Below are 21,521 nucleotides of genomic sequence, written 5' to 3' on the forward strand. Positions count from 1 at the left end.
GAGAAAGAACATTTACAAAAGCCAGAGGGAGTGTGAAGCAATTTTAAATGAGGTCAGATTTTTGGATAATTTCTATTGCTATGTTTTTAAGTTAACCAATATTTCTTTTTGCAATGTCTGATCTGTTATATTTTTATTTCAGGTATTATATTGTTATCTCTAGAAGTTCCATTTGGATCTCCTTTTTATCTTTCAATTCTCTCCTCATTTTGTTCATATTTTGCTTTATATCCTAGAGCATATTTATAATAGTTGTTTTAAGGTTCTTGTGTGATAGTTATATCATTTCTATTCTTTCTGTGTCTGATATTATTTATCTATTTTTTAAAACTTTATGGTTATAGATCATATTTTTTCATTTCTTTGAATGCCTGGTGATTATTTTGAATTTTACATGTTGAGCACTGGATCTTGTTATATTCCTTCTAAGAGCATTGAGTTGTGTTCTGGAATGCAGTTGAGTTTCTACAGATCACTTTGATCCATTTGAGACTTTCCTTTAGGGTATATCCAGAGTAACATTAATTTAGAGTTAATTTATTTTTACTACTAAGATGTGGCTTTTCTGAGGATTCTATCCAATGTCCTGTGTATTATGGGGTCTCTCCATACTGGCTGATGGAAACACAGGGGTAGTCTCAGCCCTGCGTGAGCTCCAGGAATTACTCAGCTATTGCCTATCAGTGTTTTTTTCTTCAACTCCAAGTAGTTTCTTCCCGCTCGTATCCAAATCAGTACTTAGAAGAAGATTGGGGGGATCCTCTGCAGATTTCCAAAGTGCTCTCCCCACTCTCTGTACCTCCCTCTTCTTCATTGCTCTGCCCCACAAATTCTAGCCACCTCAACATCCTCAAATTCCAATCCATTCCCCTTACCTCAGGTAGAATTCTAGGTTCTGATTGGTTTTCCCTCCACGTGCTGTGACCTGGAAACGACCTCCAGGCAGTATCTCTTAGGAACCCCAGTTGTGTGGCATCTGTTGTACAATGCCTGAAAATAGTTGTTTCATGTGTTTTGTCTGGTGTTCAACTTGTTCACAGAAGAAAGCAATTCGCACAGCAGTTAATTCTTCACAGAGAGAAGCAGAAGTTCTACCAACTGCAAAACAACTTGCTAAAAGACAGTATTTGTATGACTGGTCATAAATTATGTATAGAAGAATAGAGATTTTGTGAGAAAGATACGGGCCTGTACAGAGGGGTGAACTTGCAAATGACCATCTTGCACTTGGGAATAGTATCTGTTTTCCTGATCCTAATCACTGGGAAGGATTCTATAATCTCTGTCAAATAAATTGCAAACACTACCACGCATGGCCTTGGGTCTACTACTGTCTATGACATAAACAGTTTCTCCCTAGAGACTTAGTTGTGAGGGTACAGGGGGAAGGTAGCTTTTGGAGGGGCTTGGAAGACCCTTCCCTTTGTGCCTTCGATTCTGTATATATCTTGTGGTCAGATGTCTTACCATTACCCTCTCTGATAACTCCCCACTCACTTTCCCAATCACTGAACACTTTTTGAAACCATTCAACTCTTTCCTTTCAGTGATTGAGCCCTTCATTGTTTCATCAGCTCCTCTTGTGTGAATCTCTGTGAATGTGTGCCGAGTTTGCAGTTTAATGCCTGTCCCATGCAAGAGCCCAATATCGCGGTATATAAAGTTTCTACACTGGATATCCATGGACCGAAGAGGGGCCTAGCATTCAGAGTTCCACGCCAGTGAGTTTAGCTTATCCAAGGGTACCTCTAGAATGTGCTCAGAAATTTATTCCAAGTCAGAGTTGCATCCCCCAGGACTTTAGGCTCAGATGGACAGCCCCATCATATTTACAGAATCCCTCAAAGATAATTTAAGTTTAAGATTGTCAGCCCACCTGGGGTGCACAGTGTTGACCAGGGTTTCTCAACCTTAGCACTGTTGACATTTGGGGCCAGATAATTCTTTGTTGTTCGGACCATCCTGTGAATTATAGTATGTTTAGCAGCATCCTTGGCATCTACCTACTAGATGTGAATAGCATCCTTCTCTTAATTTTGACAACCACAGATGTCTCCAGAATTGCCAAATGTCCCCTAAAGGTGCAAAATTGCGTAGTTGAGAACTACTGGTAAAGAGGCACTATGGCATGCCAAGCTCTAGGGAGCCCACAGAAGTGCACCTCTGGGAACTAAAGCTGAAGAAACCCAAGAGGTCCCTTGGTATCTTCTTGGAAGAGGTTAGTCCAGAGTGTCTGCACCATGTGGAGTGTATACCGGGATGACATTGACCTTGGAATGTAAACTCCTGGGATTCTTTCCTCTGCAGATTTGGAGCAGGGTTTTCTTCTTCTCTGCTTTTCAGTTTACTTATTTGAAAATGAGGAATGGTGTTTACATCACAAAACACTATATTGAGGACAAAATGAGGTTTTATGTATATATATACCCATACATATACACTTCTTCCAAATGATATAATAATATATAAACATTGAATGAATAATGGTTCAAATATAAGTGTACTTATTTGCCACTATGATTAAAAGGGCAATATATGAAAAATACATTTTCTTCTAATCCTTCATGTCATAATAGTCCTCCCGGTGGTTTGCAGTATGGCTCTGTGCTAGAAGGCACAATAGGAAATCTCTAACTTAAAGAAAAGGAAAATAAAAAATATCTTTCTAGCAATTAAAGTCTCAACCAAATTAGAATGCAAATAGGTTTTTATATTTGCTTCTTAATTTTGCGTTCAATAATCTGACTAGAATATGCAAGAATTTAAATGCCTTGATGGGAGATAGTGGGTTTTAGTTCTCTTGGGATTTCATTGTAATAAACCTAGTAAATAATTCAGGAACATATGAGAGGCCAATGAACGGTCAGCACCTGGTGCTATATTGTTTGTGCCTAAGCACACAGACTCCAAAGATGGCACTCTCCACCTGTCACTGTTGTTCTGGCTTAAACATGGGCCCTGTGTTCAGTGGCTATTGAAATAATAGTAATTGATATTTTTGCCTTGTCCAATTTTCCTCCACAATCAAAGAAAACTGTGCTAAGCTGTTTAAAAAATACAAAGCAGAAGTGGCAGCCTCTTTTAGATTACCACTGGTAAAATTTCAAATCTATTTTCTCTATTAAGGGATTGATTGCTTTAAAGAATTAGGGATATGGCTATCTTTTCTACTGGTGCTAATTTGAGCCTTTTTGCCTTTCTGTCTTTGTTCCACAAGGCTGAGCTTCTCTTTAGATCACATTATTCATATTGCGAGGATCTTCTGAGAGAAATAACACCATCCTCTGGCCAGCCACTCACTGTGCAGGAGTTCCTAGAGCTCCCCAGTTTCTTTCCCTATTGTCTGAGTAGTCTATCTCACTCCTGTTAGTCTCACAGTTTAAATACAAACAAACAAAGACTCTTGCAGGCAGATTGGGTACCTTTCTTTGACCCCAGCCGACTGGACATAGAGAACAAGAGCTGGAGAGGACAAGAGCTGGAGTGACTGACAGATCATATGTGGAGACAGCATGGGGCACCTAAGCCCAGCACCATCCAGGATCAGACAGAACTTAAGCCATGAGCTGCACAGAAAGATCTTGGGAGGGTACTGGGTTTCCCAGCATAGAAAAAAGAAAAATGTGGCTCAAAAGTCTAAGCTAAGGTCTTTACAGTACTGGGCTGTAAAAAGGATATGAAAAGAAACTTCAGAAAATGTTAGATATGCTTTATCTTTGCTTTAAAAATATTATTTACTATAATGGCTTAAAATATGTTTATTTACGTATGTTATATTTGATACCTTTGTAATATATATAAGTGTATAAGAAAATATAACTATATAATTAAAATAGATATTTTAAAACCTCTGTAATAAACCATTTACGTGTGTGTGTGTGTGTGTGTGTGTGTGTGTGTGTGTGTGTGTGTACGTGCCTTTGTTTAACAGGTTTAATTGCTTTCCTTTCTTCAGGAACCAGAGTGAGGGTACTTGAGCAGTGACTGCCATCTGGTGGTTAACCAGAATCATCACCTTGTGTAGCCTGATGGTTACTAAGATGTCCACTCTTGACTCACATGGCATGCACTGGCAGCAGGGGACCAGTTGAAGGATGTCTGATTTTGGAGGGTGACCAGTTGAAGGATGTCTGATGAAGGAGTCTAGTGAAATAACCCTTCACTTCTACCTGAATGGGTTGTTCACTCTGGATTCTGAGCCTGCAGCCAGCTCCAAAATGGGGCCTCTGAAGAAAAGATTTGAGTTGCTCCTGTGTTTTAGTCAAAGATCTGCATCCCTACCAGTGGGTAACCAAGACTGTGAATAAGCACACACCAGCAGGGGCATGTGGTGACATGGAGCCTGAAATAAACTGCTCTGAATTGTGTGACAGCTTTCCTGGCCAGGAGCTGCATCGGAGACCCCTTCATGATCTCTGCAAGACAATAATTGTAAGTGAGCAGCTACAGGATGCCAGGGCTGCCCAGATGTATGTGGTGGTGGTGGTGGTGTTGGGGAGGAGGAGGTGGAGGGAAAGGGGGACGAGGAAGGGGAGGAGTAGGAGGAGGAACTGCTCATGCAGGATACATATTTCCCAGCACTTGGTGACGATGGGGCAGTTTGTTTTTGACCTATAGAAGATCCTTCATTCCTAACAGCTTTTCCTTATTCTGTCCTCAGACATCTTCCCACCATGGCAGTAAGACCATCTCTTCATTATCTCCTGTCCTCTTGGGTATTGTTTGGACTTTTCTCAGCTGTGGACTTCTGCTGATACTTTTCTTTCTTGCCTTTACAATTCACTGCAGGAAGAACAGGTAAGCAGCCCAGTTTCTCATCACACATAGCTGAATCATGAAACCCCAAATGTTAGTATCTTTTGGCAGCACAAACCACTAGCTGGTCTCCCACTACAGGATTAAGCCACATGAGACATTCCCTCTGAAATAGTCTACCTGTTGAGAAGGGGAAAGATCTAGGTCAGTATTGTGCTAACTACTGCAAGGGTATCCAAAGAAGAGAATGAAGAGTCTCACTCTATAATGGAGGTACAATCCTTCTGAGAAGATGGGGTATTTATATTTAAAATGAAGACCATGTAGAGGATTCCAAAACAACACAAAAGCTTGAGGACAGCACAGCAGAACCAGTCTGGGTGAGTTAGGGTTTCTGCAAAAGCAGTGAAACACTGCTACCTGGCTATTTGCTAGATAATTCTGGCTGACTAGAAAGTCACCAGCTCATCAAGGTAGGTATGGCTCCCAGGATTCGCAAAAGAAGCAAAATGGTGACTTTTTTTCTGAAGGGACTTATACCACCTTGCCTTGGATGCAATTTCATCCTTCCTCAGGGCCCATCCCATCTCTCCCACCCTAACACTGTACCCTCATCCTACCACAGCTGTCCCAGGTGCCTCATGAGAAGCCCTGCTCCAGCCCTCTCCTTAGCCCACAGCTGACTTCTAGATGGAGCCCACAATCAGAAATTAACAACTTCCTCAAACCAGCCAAACTTGTCCAGCCCCACTACAGCCTTACCCTGTGTGGTGACCAAGCATGTCGTGCTCCATTGCCTGTGGATTTGACACTCAGATGAGAATCAGTCAGTTGCATTTTGGGATGCTGTTTTGCCATGTTAGGCATGGAGGACAAGGAATTGTTAAGCAGCAGTGACTTGGTTGTTGGGTCAGCCTCAGCATGGTGGTGATATGTGGCACCCCAACTACAGTGTACCCCAGAGACTGCCTCAGCCACTTTTCGTTATGTTCCTCAAACACACTACGCTGACTCCCATCTCAAGGCTTTTGTACTTACTGTTCCTGTACTGTTCCCTCTGCCTGGAAGTCCTCTTCAGATATTCCCATGACTAGTTCCTTCTCATCTTATAGGTCTTGGCTCCAGTGTCACCTCTTCAGAGACACCTCCCCTGATCATCCTATCTAAAGTAGCATCTCTACCATGATCACCCCCTCATCTCATTCCATATCCTGTCAGCCTGTTTTATGTTCCTTATAGCAAGCATAGTCTGCTATTACCATATTTGTTGATTTACCTGTTGATTGTCTGTATCCCCTACCAGAATGGAAGTCTGCAAACACAGGGACTTTGCCTGTCCTCTTGTGCTTACCACTGTGTCTCCAGCATTTAGAACAGACTCTGGGACATAATAGGTGCTCAGTAAATATGCATCCAGTGATCCTGGGAGGAAAGAGATTTAAATCCCAACAGTGGCTGCTGCCAACAAAATGACTGGGAAAATCATGCATTTCAAGGTTAGAGAACTATGGAGTACAGTCTTTTCAGCTGTAACATGTTTCTATAATGCAAAGTAATACTCAATTGGTATTACCCAGTTGGTAATAAGAAAATTATGTCATTGATTCATATGTTACTTTTCCCCCAGCAAATCAGTAATTTAAACATTCAGGGGCGAGCTTTCTCACAGCTAGTAAAGGAAGCTTTAAGCTTGGCAGTTCCTTCCCTTAGGGCAAGTAGTGGCTGGCTTAATGGCTTAAGAACTTGTGTCTTCCCTACAAGATGAGGCTGTAGGAGTAGATGAAGAAGCTGAGAAGACATTTGCCTTATGTTTAAAAACTTCAGTTGATTGTTAAAGCACAGATCCAGAGCAGATTTTTAGTTTTTTGACAATGTTATCTATTGGAGATAAATGCCCCTGAGGACCTGTGTCTTGAGATTTAAGACTGTAGAAGTTGACTTTGATCCTGGGTACAAATGATAGTGGACATTTACTGGGTGGTAGTGTTTTCATTGGAATAATTAATATTTTATTAATACTCTTGTTACAAAGTTAACTGTTTTGAGTGTTATGACCGCATCTTATTTTCCACACAGTCTATTATTTTTACATATAATTTTGCAGAATACAAGGTTTATCAAGTATTTATATATCCTGTTAAAACAGGAATACCTGTAAACAGCATTATACTAGAAACCCTTATATTTCTTTCACTCTATTAAAGATTTTGCTGCCTGTTTTGTTTGCAGTGGGAGCATGACTTGGCATAAAGAATAAAATATTAAGAGGTACTGTGAACAGAAACACATTTTACAATTAAGTGGCTTACAAGGTCAGACAAGGAAAGATAAAATAATCCAGTTTCAAAAGTGTTTTATTGAACAATACATTTGTTAAAAGATGCAGCATCACAATCAGATGCTTTATTTCATTACAATTCTGTGGTCTCTAAATTTGGGACTGTGTGTGTGAGTATTCTTGTGTGTGTACATGCAAGAAAGGAGAGGAAGAAAAATATTTTAACACAATAAAAATAATACAAAAATGTTTAAATCCAGTTGCAGATATTGAATTTTTGATAAAAATTTCGAAAACCAGTAAAGATAACGAAAACTTGAACACTATCAACCAACTTGACCCAATTGACGTTTATATTACCTTTCACCCAACAACAGCAGAATACATATTCTTTTGAAGTACACATGGAACATTTACCAAGATATATCATATTCTGGGCCATAGAAAAAGTCTCATTAAATTTAAAAGGATTCAAGCCGGGTGCAGTGGCTCATGCCTGTAATCCCAGCACTTTGGGATGCTTAGGCGGGTAGATCACCAGAGGTCAGGAGTTTGAGACCAGCCTGGCCAACATGGTGAAAACCCATCTCTACTAAAAATACAAAAATTAGGTGGGTGTGGTGGCATGCACCTGTAGTCCCAGCTACTTGGGAGGCTGAGGCAGGAGAACCCGGGAGGCAGAGGTTGCAGTGAGCTGAGATCGTGCCACTGCACTCCAGCCTGGGCGACAGAGCAAGACTCTGTCTCAAAAAAAAAAAAAAATTAAGGGATTCAAGTCATATAAAGTATGTTTTCTGACAATGAAATTAAAATGGAAATCAGTAATAGAAAGATCTCTGGAAAATCCTGAAATATTTAGAAACTACATAGAACACTTTAAAATAATCCATGGTCAAAAAAGAAATCAAAAGGAAGACTAGAAAATATTGACCAGAATTAAAATGAAAATACAACCTAGATTTGTTGGATGCCACTAAAGCAGTATTGGGGGAAATCTAGAGCACTAAGCCCCATATTAGAAAAGAAGAAACGTCTCAAATCCATGACCTCATCTTCCACCTTACAAACAGAAAAAAAGAGCAAATGAGACCCAAAGTAAGTAGAAGAAAGGAAATAATAAAGATCAGGTTAGAAAATAAAATAGGGAACAGAAAACAATAGGAAAAAAAGTCAGTAAAGCCAAAAGCTATGAAGATAAGAAAACTGATCAACCTCTAGCCAAAGTGATCAGAAAAAAAAGAAAGAAGATACAATTACCCAAATAAGGAATGGGAGAGGTGACATCACTATAGATTCTGTAGATACGAGGGATAAGGTAATGTTGTAAACAACTATGGTAGGTAGCCTCTAAGATGTTCTTCAATGATTCCCACCTCCTTGTAGTCACACTCCTATGAAGTCCTCTCTCCTTGAGTATGAGGTGAACTTACTAACTTGCTTATTAGTGAGATGTCACTTTTGGCATTAGTTCACAAAAACTGTGGCTTCCATCTTAGATCTCTCTCATTGTCCGACTAACTCACTCTGTGGGAGGCCAGCTGTTGTGTTATAAGCTGTTTTGTAAAGAGGCCCCCATTGGCAAGGAACTGATGTTTCCAGCCTGTAGCCAGCAAGTACCTGGGGCTTGCTAACAGCCATGTCAGTGAACTTTGAAACAGGTGACACCTTAACTGTATTCTTATGTGAAAACCTGAGCCACAGGCACCCAACTAAGCTGTGCCTTAGAAATATTACCAGTTCAACTCAAACTCTTCTAAAAAAACTGAAAATAAGGAAGTAATTCCCAACTCATTCTATGAGGACAGCATTACCCTGATTTCAAAATTGAATAGGAAGAAGAAGAAGAAGGAGAAGAAAAAGAAGAGGAGGAGGGGAGAGGGGGGAGGGGAGGAGGAGGAAAGCTATAGGCTAATATGTCCTATAAACATAGATTCAAAATTTTAAACAAAATTTTAACAAATTGAGTATGACCAAATGTTAAAAAGAGAATACATCATCAGGACAACGTGAGGTTTATCCCTGGAATGCAAGCTTTATTTAATATCTAAAGATTGATCAATAACTCATGACATTTACCAACTAAAAAAGAAAACTATATGATCATCTCAGTAGATACAGAAAAATTTTTTGACGAACTTCAACATCCATTTCTGATAAAGTCTCAACAAACTGAGCGTAGAACAGAACTTCCTCCCCACTGCACAGCACAGCTGCTGTGGCAGATCGTGGCCAGACTGCTTCTTTAAGTGGGACCCCGATCCATCCCTCCTAACTGGGCAGGACCTCCCTGTGAGAATTTCAGCAACTCTAGCCAGGGTTTTATGGACAGAACTCTGATCTCTCTGGGACAGAGCCCCTTGGGGGAGGGGTAGCCACAGTCTCTGTGGTTCAGCCAACTTAGCCTTTCCTGCCTGCTGGCTCTGGAGAGTCTGGGCAGTCTGGACAAAAGGGGATCCCCCCAGTGCAGTGCACCCAGTCCCCCAAGGGGCAGCCAGACTACTTCTTGAGGCAGGTCCCTGATCCCATTCCTCCTGACTGGCTGAGAACTCCCAAAGAGATCCCCAGACACCTCTTAACAGGAGTGTTTGGGCCAGCATCAGGTTGGAGCAGGCAGCCATCTTTGCTGTTTTGCACCCTTTGCTGGTGATACCTCCAGGTGCAGGAGGGACCCAGGTGATTAGGGTCTGGAGTGGACCCCCAGCAAACCACAGCAGCCCTGCAGAAGAGGGGCCTGACTGTTAAAAGAAAAAGCAGCAACAACAACATAAACAAAAAAGACCCCCAAAAAAACCCATTGAAAGGTCAGCAACCTCAAAGACTGAAGGTGGATAAGCCCACAAAGATGAGAAAGAATCAATGCAAAAATGCTGAAAACTCAAAAAGCCAGAGTGCCTCGTCTCCTCCAAATGATTGTAATACCTCTCCAGCAAGGGCACAGAACTGGGCTGAGACTGAGATGGCTGAATTGACAGAAGTAGCCTTCAGAATGAGGGTAATAACGAAATTTGCTGAGCTAAAGGAGCATGTTCTAACCCAATGCAAAGAAGCTAAGAATCATGATAAAACATTACAGGGGCTGATAACCAGAATAGCCAGTTTAGAGAGGAACATAAAACACCTAATGGAGCTGAGAAACACAACGTGAGAACTTCACAATCCAATCACCAGTGTCTATAGCTGAGTAGACCAAGCAGCAGAAAGAATCTCAGAGCTCGAAAACTGTCATTCTGAAATAAGACAGGCAGACAAGGATAGAGAAAAAAGAATGAAAACAAACAAACAAACAAAACCTCCAAGAAATATGGGATCATGTAAGAAGACCAAACCTACAACTGATTGGGGTACCTAAAAAAGATGGGGAGAATGGAACCAAGTTGGAAACCATACTTCATGATGTCATCCAGGAGAACCTCGCCAACCTAGCAAGACAGGCCAACATTCAAATTCAGGAAATGTGGAGAACCCCAGTAAGATACTCCACAAGAAGATCAACCCCAAAACACATAATCGTCAGATTATCCAAGGTCAAAATGAAAGAAAAAATGTTAAGGGCAGCCAGAGAGAAAGGCCAGGTCATCTACAAAGGGAAGCCCATCAGACTAACAGTCGACCTCTCAGCAGAAATCCTAGAAGCCAAAGAGATTGGAGGCCAATATTCAACATTTTTTTTTTTTTTTTTTTTTTTTTTTTTTGAGACTGAGTCTCGCTGTGTCGCCCAGGCTGGAATGCAGTGGCGGGATCTTGGCTCACTGCAAGCTCCGCCTCCCGGGTTCACGCCATTCTCCTGCCTCAGCCTCCCGAATAGCTGGGACTACAGGCACCTGCCACCACGCCCGGCTAATTTTTTGTATTTTTAGTAGAGATGGGGTACCATGGTCTCAATCTCCTGACCTCATGATCCTCCCACCTTGGCCTCCCAAAGTGCTGGGATTACAGGCGTGAGCCACTGTGCCCGGCCTCAATATTCTTAAAGAAAATAATTTCCAACCCAGAATTTCATCTCAGGCCAAATTAAGCTTCATGAGTGAAGGAGAAATTAGATCCTTTTCAGACAAGCAAATGCTGAGGGAATTGTTACAACCAGGACTGCCCTGCAAGTGCTCCTGAAGGAAGCACTAAATGGGGAAAGAAAAAACTTACCAGCCACTACAAAAACACACTGAAGTACACAGACAAGTGACACTGTGAAGGAACCAAATAAACAAGTTGGCAAAATAAACAGCTAGCGTCATGATGACAGGATCAAATTCCCACATAACAACACTAACCTTAAGTGTAAATGGGCTAAATGCCCCAATTAAAAGACACAGAATGGCAAGCTGGCTAAAGAGCAAAGACCCGTCAGCATCAGCAAACACCCAGATGCTGTCTTCCAGCGACCCATCTCAAGTGCAGAGACACACATAGGTTCAAAATAAAGGAATGGAGGAAAATTTACCAAGCAAATGGAAAACAGAAAAAGGCAAGGGTTGCAGTCCTAGTTTCTGACAAAACAGACTTTAAACCAACAAAGATAAAATAGACAAAGGCATTCCATAATGGTAAAGGGCTCAATTCAACAAGTAGAGCTAACTATCCTAAATACATATGCACCTAATATAGGAACAACCAGACTCATAAAGCAAGTTCTTAGAGACCTACAAAGAGACTTAGACTCCCACACAATAATAGTGAAAGACTTTAACACTCCACTGACAATATTAGACAGATCATTGAGACAGAAAATTAACAAAGATATTCAGGACCTGAACTAAACTCTAGATCAAATGGACCTGATAGATATCTACAGAACTCTCCACCCAAAAACAACAGAATATACATTCTTCTCATAGCCACATGGCACTCTAAAATTGATCATATAATCAGAAGTAAAACACTCCTCAGCAAATGCAAAAGAACTGAAATCATAACGAACAGTCTCTCCAACCACAGCACAATCAAATTAGAACTCAATATTAAGAAATTCACTCAAAACCATACAACTACATGGAAATGAACAACCTGCTCCTGAATGACTCCTGGGTAAATAATGAAATTACGGCAGAAATCAAGAAGTTCCTTGAAAGTAATGACAACAAAGAGACAATGTACCAGAATCTCTGGGACACAGCTAGAGCTGTGTTGAGAGAAATTTATGGCACTAAATGCCCACATCAAAAAGCTAGAAAGATCTCAAATCAACAACCTAACATCACAACTGAAAAAACTAGACTACCAAGAGCAAACAAATCCCAAAGCTAGCAGAAGACAAGAAATAACCAAGATTGGAGTGGAACTGAAGGAGATAAGAGACACAAAAAGAAATTTCAAAAAACCCACAAATCCAGGAGCTGGGGTTTTTTTTGAAAAAAAATTAATAGACTGTTACCTAAACTAATAAAGAAGAAAGAGAAGAATCAAATAGACACAATGAGTAATGATAGGGGGGATATCACCACTGACCTCACAGAAATACAAACAACCATCAGAGAATGCTATAAAAACCTCTGTGCACATAAACTAGAAAATCTAGAAGGAATGGGTAAGTCCTGGGCACAAACACTTTCCCAAGACTGAACTAGGAAGAAATTGAATCCCTGAACAGACCAATAATGAGTTCTGAAATTCAGGCAGTAACAAATAACCTAGCAACCAAAAAAAGCACAGAAACAGACGAATTTACAGCTGAATTCTACGAGAGGTACAAAAAGGAGCTGGTACCATTTCTTCTGAAACTATTTCAAACAATTGAAAAGGAGGGACTCCTCCCTAACTCATTCTATGAGACCAGCATCATCCTGATACCAAAACATGGCAGAGACACAATAAAAAAACAGAACCTCAGACAAATAAGCAACTTCAGCAAAGTCTCAGGATACAAAATCAATGTGCAAAAATTGCTAGCATTCCTATAAACCAACAACAGGCAAGCAGAGAGCCAAATCATGAATGAACTCCCATTCACAGTTGCTACAAAGAATAAAATACCTAGGAATAGGGCTAACAAGGGAAGTGCAGGGCCTCTTCAAGGAGAACTACAAACCACTGCTCAAGGAAATCAGAGAGGACACAAGCAAATGGAAAAACATTTCATGCTTATGGATAGGTAGAATCAATATTGTGAAAATGGCCATATGGCCCAAAGAAATTTATAGATTGAATGCTATTCCCATTAAACTACCATTGACATTCTTCACAGAATTAGAAAAAACTATTTTAAAATTCATATGGAACCAAAAAAGAGCCCCAATAGCCCCAATATCTTTTTGCTTAGGATTCTAAGCAAAAAGAATAAAGCTGGAGGCATCATGCTACCTGACATCAAACTATAGTACAAGGCTATGGTAAACAAAACATCATGGTACTGGTACAAAAACAGATACATAGACCAATGGAACAGAATAGAGAACTCAGAAATAAGACCACACACCTACAAACATCTGATACTCAACAAATCTGACAAAAATGAGCAACGGGGAAAGGACTCCCTATTTAATAAATGGTGCTGCAAAAAACTGGCTAGCCATATGTAGAAAATTGAAAGTGGGCCCCTTCCTTACACCGTATACAAAAATTAACTCAAGATGGATTAAAGACTTAAATGTAAAACCCAAAGCTGTAAAATCCCTAGACAAAAATCTAGGCAATACCATTCAGGACATAGACATTTCATGACAAAAATGCCAAAAGCAATTGCAACAAAACCAAAAATTGGCAAATGGGATCTAATTAAAGAGCTTCTGCACAGCAGAAGAAACTGTCATCAGAGTGAACAGACAACCTGCAGAATGGGAGAAAATTTTTGCAATCTATCCATCTGACAAAGGTATAATATCCAGAATCTACAAGGAACTTCAACAAATTTACAAGAAAAAAATAACCCCATTAAAAAGTGGGCAAAGGGCATGAACAGTCACTTCTCAAAAGAAGACATACATGCAGCCAACAAACATGAAAAAAAGCTCAACATCACAGATTATAAGAGAAATGCAAATCAAAACCACAATGAGAGATGAGTGGGTCACTTGAGGTTGGGAGTTCGAGACTAGCCTGGCCAACATGGCAAATCTTGTCTCTACTAAATATACAAAAATTAGCCAAGCATGGTGGTGAGCACCTGTAATTCCAGCTACTCGGGAGGCTGAGGCACAAGAATTGCTTGGACCCAGGTATTGCTTGAACCCAGGAGGCAGAGGTTGCAATGAGCCAAGATCTGCACTCCAGCCTTGGTGACAGAGTGAGACAATGTCTCAAAAATAAAAAAATAAAATAAAATAAAACAAAATAACCCATGATGAGATACCATCTCTTGCCAGTCAGAATGGTGATTATTAAAAAGTCAAGAAACAACAGATGCTGGTGAGGTTGTGGAGAAAAAGGAATGCTTTTACACTGTTGATGGGAATGTAAATTAGTTCAACCATTGTGGAAGGCAGTGTGGCAATTCCTCAAAGATCTAGAATCAGAAATACCATTTGACCCAGCAATCTTATTATGGGGTATATACCCAGGAATATAAATCATTCTATATTATAAAGATAACATGCATGCATAACTTCACTGCAGGACTATTCACAATAACAAAGACATGGAATCAACCCAAATGCCCATCAATGATAGACTGGATAAAGAAAACGTGGTACATATATACCATAGAATACTGTGCAGCCATAAAAAGGAATAAGATCATGTCCTTTGCAGGGACTTGGATGGAGCTGGAAGCCGTTATCCTTAGCAAACTAATGGAGGAACAGTAAACCAAACACTGCATGTTCTCACTTATAAGTGAGAGCTGAACCATGAGAACACATAAACACATATGAGGAGAACAACACACACTGGGGCTTGTTGGGGAAGGTTGGGGGAGGGAGAGCATAAGGAAGAACAGCTAATGGATGCTGGGCTTAATACCTAGGTGATGGGTTGATCTGTGCAGCAAACCACCTGGCACATGTTTACCTATGTAACAAACCTGCACAGGTAACCCTGGAACTTAAAAGTTAAAAAAAATTTAAAAAGAAGAGAACTTCCTCAACCTGATAATGTGCATCTATAAAAAAAAACCTATACCTAACATCATTTTTAATGGTAAAAGACCGAATCCTTTCCCATTAGGATCAGAAAGAAGACAAGATATCCACTCTCACAACTTCTATTCAACATTGGAGGTTTTAGCCAGTGCAATAAGGTAAGAAAAATAAACAAAAGTCACCTACTTTTTAAAAAAAGTAAGAATGAAAATATTTTTACCCTCAGATGACCTGATCATCTATGTAGAAAATCCAGTGAAACATTTATGTTTATTATTATATATTAGGTTTTAGGGTACATGTGCACAATGTGCAGGTTTGTTACATATGTATCCATGTGCCATGTTGTTTTGCTGCACCCATTAACTCATCATTTAGCATTAGGTATATCTCCTAATGCTGTCCCTCCCCCCTCCCCCCACCCCACAACAGTCCCCAGAGTGTGATGTTCCCCTTCCTGTGTCCATGAGTTCTCATGGTTCAATTCCCGCCTATGAGTGAGAACATGCAGTCTTTGGTTTTTTTGTCCTTGTGATAGTTTACTGAGAATGATGTTTTCCAGTTTCATCCACGTCCCTGCAAAGGACATGAACTCATCATTTTTTATGGCTGCATAGTATTCCATGGTGTATATGTGCCACATTTTCTTAATCCAGTCTATCATTGTTGGACATTTGGGTTGGTTCCAAGTCTTTGCTATTGTGAATAGTGCCGCAATAAACATACGTGTGCATGTGTCTTTATAGCAGCATGATTTATAGTCCTTTGGGTATATACCCAGTAATGGGATGGCTGGGTCAAATGGTATTTCTAGTTCTAGATCCCTGAGGAATCGCCACACTGACTTCCACAATGGTTGAACTAGTTTACAGTCCCACCAACAGTGCAAAAGTGTTCCTATTTCTCCACATCCTCTCCAGCACCTGTTGTTTCCTGACTTTTTAATGATGGCCATTCTAACTGGTGTGAGATGGTATCTCATTGTGGTTTTGATTTGCATTTCTCTGATGGCCAGTGATGATGAGCATTTTTCCATGTGTTTTTTGGCTGCATAAATGTCTTCTTTTGAGAAGTGTCTGTTCATGTCCTTCGCCCACTTGTTGATGGGGTTGTCTGTTTTTTTCTTGTAAATTTGTTTGAGTTCATTGTAGATTCTGGATATTAGCCCTTTGTCAGATGAGTAGGTTGCAAAAATTTTCTCCCATTCTGTAAGTTGCCTGTTCACTCTGATGGTAGTTTCTTTTGCTGTGCAGAAGCTCTTTAGTTTAATTAGATCCCATTTGTCAATTTTGGCTTTTGTTGCCATTGCTTTTGGTGTTTTAGACATGAAGTCCTTGCCCACACCTATGTCCTGAATGATATTGCCTAGGTTTTCTTGTAGGATTTTAATGGTTTTAGGTCTAACATTTAAGTCTTTAATCCATCTTGAATTAATTTTTGTATAAGGTGTAAGGAAGGGATCCAGTTTCAGCTTCCTACATATGGCTAGCCAGTTTTCCCAGCACCATTTATTAAATAGGGAATCCTTTCCCCATTTCTTGTTTTTGTCAGGTTTGTCAAAGATCAGATAGTTGTTGATATGCGGTATCATTTCTGAGGGCTCTGTTCTGTTCCATTGATCTATGTCTCTGTTGTGGTACCAGTACCATGCTGTTTTGGTTACTGTAGCCTTGTAGTATAGTTTGAAGTCAGGTAGCGTGATGCCTCCAGCTTTGTTCTTTTGGCTTAGGATTGACTTGGCGATGCGGGCTCTTTTTTGGTTCCATATGAACTTTAAGGTAGTTTTTTCCAGTTCTGTGAAGAAAGTCATTGGTAGCTTGATGGGGATGGCATTGAATGTATAAATTACCTTGGGCAGTATGGCCATTTTCACGATACTGATTCTTCCAACCCATGAGCATGGAATGTTCTTTCATTTGTTTGTATCCTCTTTTATTTCATTGAGCAGTGGTTTGTAGTTCTCCTTGAAGAGGTCCTTCACATCCCTTGTAAGTTGGATTCCTAGGTATTTTATCCTCTTTGAAGCAATTGTGAATGGGAGTTCACTCATGATTTGGCTCTCTGTTTGTCTGTGATTGGTGTACAAGAATGCTTGTGATTTTTGTACATTGATTTTGTATCCTGAGACTTTGCTGAAGTTGCTAATCAGCTTAAGGAGATTTTGGGCTGAGACGATGGGGTTTTCTAGATATACAATCATGTCATCTGCAAACAGGGACAATTTGACTTCCTCTTTTCCTAATTGAATACCCTTTATTTCCTTCTCCTGCCTGATTGCCCTGGCGAGAACTTCCAGCACTATGTTGAATAGGAGTGGTGAGAGAGGGCATCCCTGTCTTGTGCCAGTTTTCAAAGAGAATGCTTCCAGTTTTTGCCATAGGCGTGGGCAAGGACTTCATGTCTAAAACACCAAAAGCAATGGCAACAAAAGCCAAAATTGACAAATGGGATCTAATTAAACTAAAGAGCTTCTGCACAGCAAAAGAAACTACCATGAGAGTGAACAGGCAACCTACAGAATGGGAGAAAATTTTTGCAACCTACTCATCTGACAAAGGGCTAATATCCAGAATCTACAATGAACTCAAACAAATTTACAAGAAAAGAACAAACAACCCCAATAAAAAGTGGGCGAAGGACATGAGCAGACACTTCTCAAAAGAAGACATTTATGCAGCCAAAAAACACATGAAAAAATGCTCATCATCACTGGCCATCAAAGAAATGCAAATCAAAACCACAGTGAGATACCATCTCACACCAGTTAGAATGGCCATCATTAAAAAGTCAGGAAACAACAGGTGCTGGAGAGGATGTGGAGAAATAGGAACACTTTTACACTGTTGGTGGGACTGTAAACTAGTTCAACCATTGTGGAAGTCAGTGTGGCGATTTCTCAGGGATCTAGAACTAGAAATACCATTTGACCCAGCCATCCCATTACTGGGTATATACCCAAAGGACTATAAATCATGCTGCTATAAAGACACATGCACACGTATGTTTATTGCGGCACTATTCACAATAGCAAAGAGTTGGAACCAACCCCAATGTCCAACAACGATAGACTGGATTAAGAAAATATGGCACATATACACCATGGAATACTATGCAGCCATAAAAATTGATGAGTTCATGTCCTTTGTAGGGACATGGATGAAACTGGAAAACATCATTCTCAGTAAACTATCACAAGGACAAAAAACCAGTCACCGCATGTTCTCATTCATAGGTGGAAATTGAACAATGAGAACTCATGGACACAGGAAGGGGAACATCACACTCCGGGGACTGTTGTGGGGTTGGGGAGGGGGGAGGGACAGCATTAGGAGATATACCTAATGCTAAATGACGAGTTAATGGGTGCAGGAAATCAACATGGCACATGGATACATATGTAACAAACCTGCACATTGTGCACATGTACCCTAAAACCTAAAGTATAATAATAAAAATAAAAATAAAAGTCTATTTTATCAGAGACTAGGATTGCAACCCCTGCCTTTTTTGTTTTCCATTTGCTTGATAGATCTTCCTCCATCCTTTATTTTGAGTCTATGTGTGTCTCTGCACGTGAGATGGGTTTCCTGAATACAGCACACTGATGGGTCCTGACTCCTTATCCAGTTTGCCAGTCTGTGTCTTTTAATTGGAGCATTTAGCCCATTTACATTTAAAGTTAATATTGTTATGTGTGAATCTGATCCTGTCATTATGATGTTAGTTGGTTATTTTGCTCATTAGTTGATGCAGTTTCTTTCTAGCCTCGATGGTCTTTACAATTTGGCATGTTTTTGCAGGGTCTAGTACCGGTTGTTCCTTTCCATGTTTAGTGCTTCCTTCAGGAGCTCTTTTAGGGCAGGCCTGGTGGTGACAAAATCACTCAGCATTTGCTTGTCTGTAAAGTATTTTATTTCTCCTTCACTTATGAAGCTTAGTTTGGCTGGATATGAAATTCTGGGTTGAAAATTCTTTTCTTTAAGAATGTTCAATATCGGCCCCTACGCAGTGAAACATTTAAAAGGCAGAAACAGGGCAGGCATGGTAGCTCACCCACCCAAAGTGTAATCCCACCACTTTAGGAAGCTGAGACAGAAGGATCACTTGAGGTCAGGAGTTCAAAACCAGTGTGGGCACAGAGTGAGACCTTGTCTCTATAAAAAATTAAAAAAATTAGCTAGGCATGGTGGTGCATAGCTTTAGACCCAGACACTTAGAAGGCTGAGGTGGGAGGATTGCTTGAACCCAGGAGTTTGAGGCTACAGTAAGCTAAGATTTTGCCACTGCACTCCAAACTGGGTAGCAGAGCCAGACCCTATCTCTAAACAAAACAAAACTAGTAGAACTAATGCATGAGTTTAGCAAGGTTGCAGGATACAAGATCAATGTACAACACTCAACTTTATTTCCATATACTAACAACAAACAATTGAAAAAGTGAAATTAAAAGCAATACCATTTACAACAGCATTAAATAGATGAAATATTTAGGGATAACCTAACAAACAATGTGAAATGCCTGTACACTGAAAACTTTAAAACATTGCTAAGAGAATTTAAAAAAACCTAAATAAATGGAGATACATTGTGTTGCTGGGTTGGAAGACTCAATATTGTTTAAATGTCAGTTCTTCCCTAGTTGATTTATAGACTTGATCCAATAACAGTCACATTTCCTTTTTTTGTATAAATTGACAAACTGATTATAAAATTCATGTGAAAATATGAAGGGCCTAGAATAGACAAAACAACTTTTAAAAAGAATGAAGTTGGAAGACTAAGACCACCTGATTTCAAGACATATTACAAAACTAACAGTAATGCAGACAGTTTGGTACTGGGCAAAGATAGACATATTCATCAACAGAACAGAATAGACTCCAGAAATAAATCCACATACATATGGTCAACTGATTTTCAACAAAGGTACCAAGGCAATTCAGTGGAGAAGGGACAGTCTTTTCAGCAAATAGTGCTGGAACAAATGGATATCCATATGCAAAAATGAATTTTGATCTAGCTACATGTTACACCATATTAAGAAATTAACTCAAAGTGGATCACAGACCTATTTATAAAACCTAAACCTGTAAAGTTTATAAAATAAAACAGATAAAAAATTTTGTGACCTTGGAATAAGCAACTATTTCTTAGGTACAATACCAAAAGCATGGTCCATAAAAGAAAACACTGATGAATTAGACTTTATAATCATTAAGAAGATCTTCTCTTTCAAAGAGAATCTGAAGAGAATGAGAAAAAGCCACAGACTAGAATAAAATATTTGAAATCATATGTCTGGCTGGGCGTGGTGGCTCACGCCTGTAATCCTAGCACTTTAGGAGGTTGAGGTGGGTGGATCACCTGAGGTCAGGAGTTCAAGACCATCTTGGCCAACATGGTGAAACCCCGTCTCTACTAAAAATACAAAAAAAATGAGCCATGCATGGTGGCAGGCACCTGTAATCCTAGCTACTCAGGAGGCTGAGGCAGGAGAATTGCTTGAACTCAGGAAGCAGAGGTTGCAGTGAGCCAAGATTGCTCCATTGCACTCCAGCCTGGGTGACAACAGTGAAACTCCATCTCAAAAAAAAAAAAAAAAAAAAAAAAACTCTAAAAATGCAATATAGTAGTGCTCCCTTATCTGTGGTTTTGCTTTCCATGGTTTCAGTTACCTGTGGTCAACCATGGCCTGAAAATATTAAATGGAATATTCCAGAAATAACCAATTCATAGGTTTTAAATTGTACACCTTTCTAAGGAGCATGGTGAAATCTCATGCTGTTCCACTCTGGCCCACCCAGGACACGAATCCTCCTTTTGTCCAACATATCCATGCCATATACACTACCTGCCTGTTAGTCTCTTAGTAGCCATCTTGGTTATCAGATTGCCTGTCATGGTATTGAAGTGCTTTGTGTTCAAGTAACCCTTATTTTGCGGTGGCCCCAAAGTTCAAGAGTAGTGATGCTGACATATTGTTATAATTTGATATGGTTTGGCTCTGTGTCCCCACCCAAATCTCATCTCAAATTGTAATCCTCACATGTCAAGGGAGGGACCTGGTGGAAGGTGATTGGATGATGGGGGCAGTTTCCCTCATGTTGTTCTCATGATAGTGAGGGAGTTCTCACAAGATCTGGTTGTTTAGTAAGTGTCTGGCCCTTTCCCCTACACACTGTCTCTCTCCTGCCACCTTGTGAAGATGTGTCTTGCTTCCCCTTTGCCTTCCGCCATTATTGTAAGTTTCCTGAGGCCTCCCCAGCCATGCAGAGCTGTGTCAATTAAACCTGTTTTTCTTTATAAATTATTCAGTCTCATGTAGTAACTTTATAGCAGTGCGAGAACAGACTAATACATAATTATTTTATTATTAGTTATGGTTGCTAATCCCTTACTGTGCCTAATTTATAAATTAAACTTTATTATAGGTATATATGTATAGGAAAAAACAGTATATATAGGGCTTAGTACTATCC

At 40.0% G+C, this 21,521-nt stretch overlaps 1 protein-coding gene across 2 annotated transcripts in view; it reads left to right on the forward strand.

Moving 5' to 3' along the window:
* Positions 1-4,138: 4,138 nt before the first annotated feature.
* Positions 4,139-21,521, forward strand: part of GPR156 (G protein-coupled receptor 156) — an 81,970-nt gene continuing 64,587 nt past the window's right edge. For both annotated transcript variants that reach the window (XM_030802152.1, XM_030802153.1), the window contains exons 1-2: positions 4,139-4,431; positions 4,661-4,797. In XM_030802152.1, the coding sequence (XP_030658012.1) occupies positions 4,336-4,431; positions 4,661-4,797 (233 nt within the window). In that variant the 5' untranslated portion in view covers positions 4,139-4,335. The remainder of the gene's footprint in view (positions 4,432-4,660; positions 4,798-21,521) is intronic.

This window comes from Nomascus leucogenys, chromosome 21 (genome assembly GCF_006542625.1).
Source record: "Nomascus leucogenys isolate Asia chromosome 21, Asia_NLE_v1, whole genome shotgun sequence".
Lineage (NCBI taxonomy): Eukaryota > Metazoa > Chordata > Mammalia > Primates > Hylobatidae > Nomascus > Nomascus leucogenys.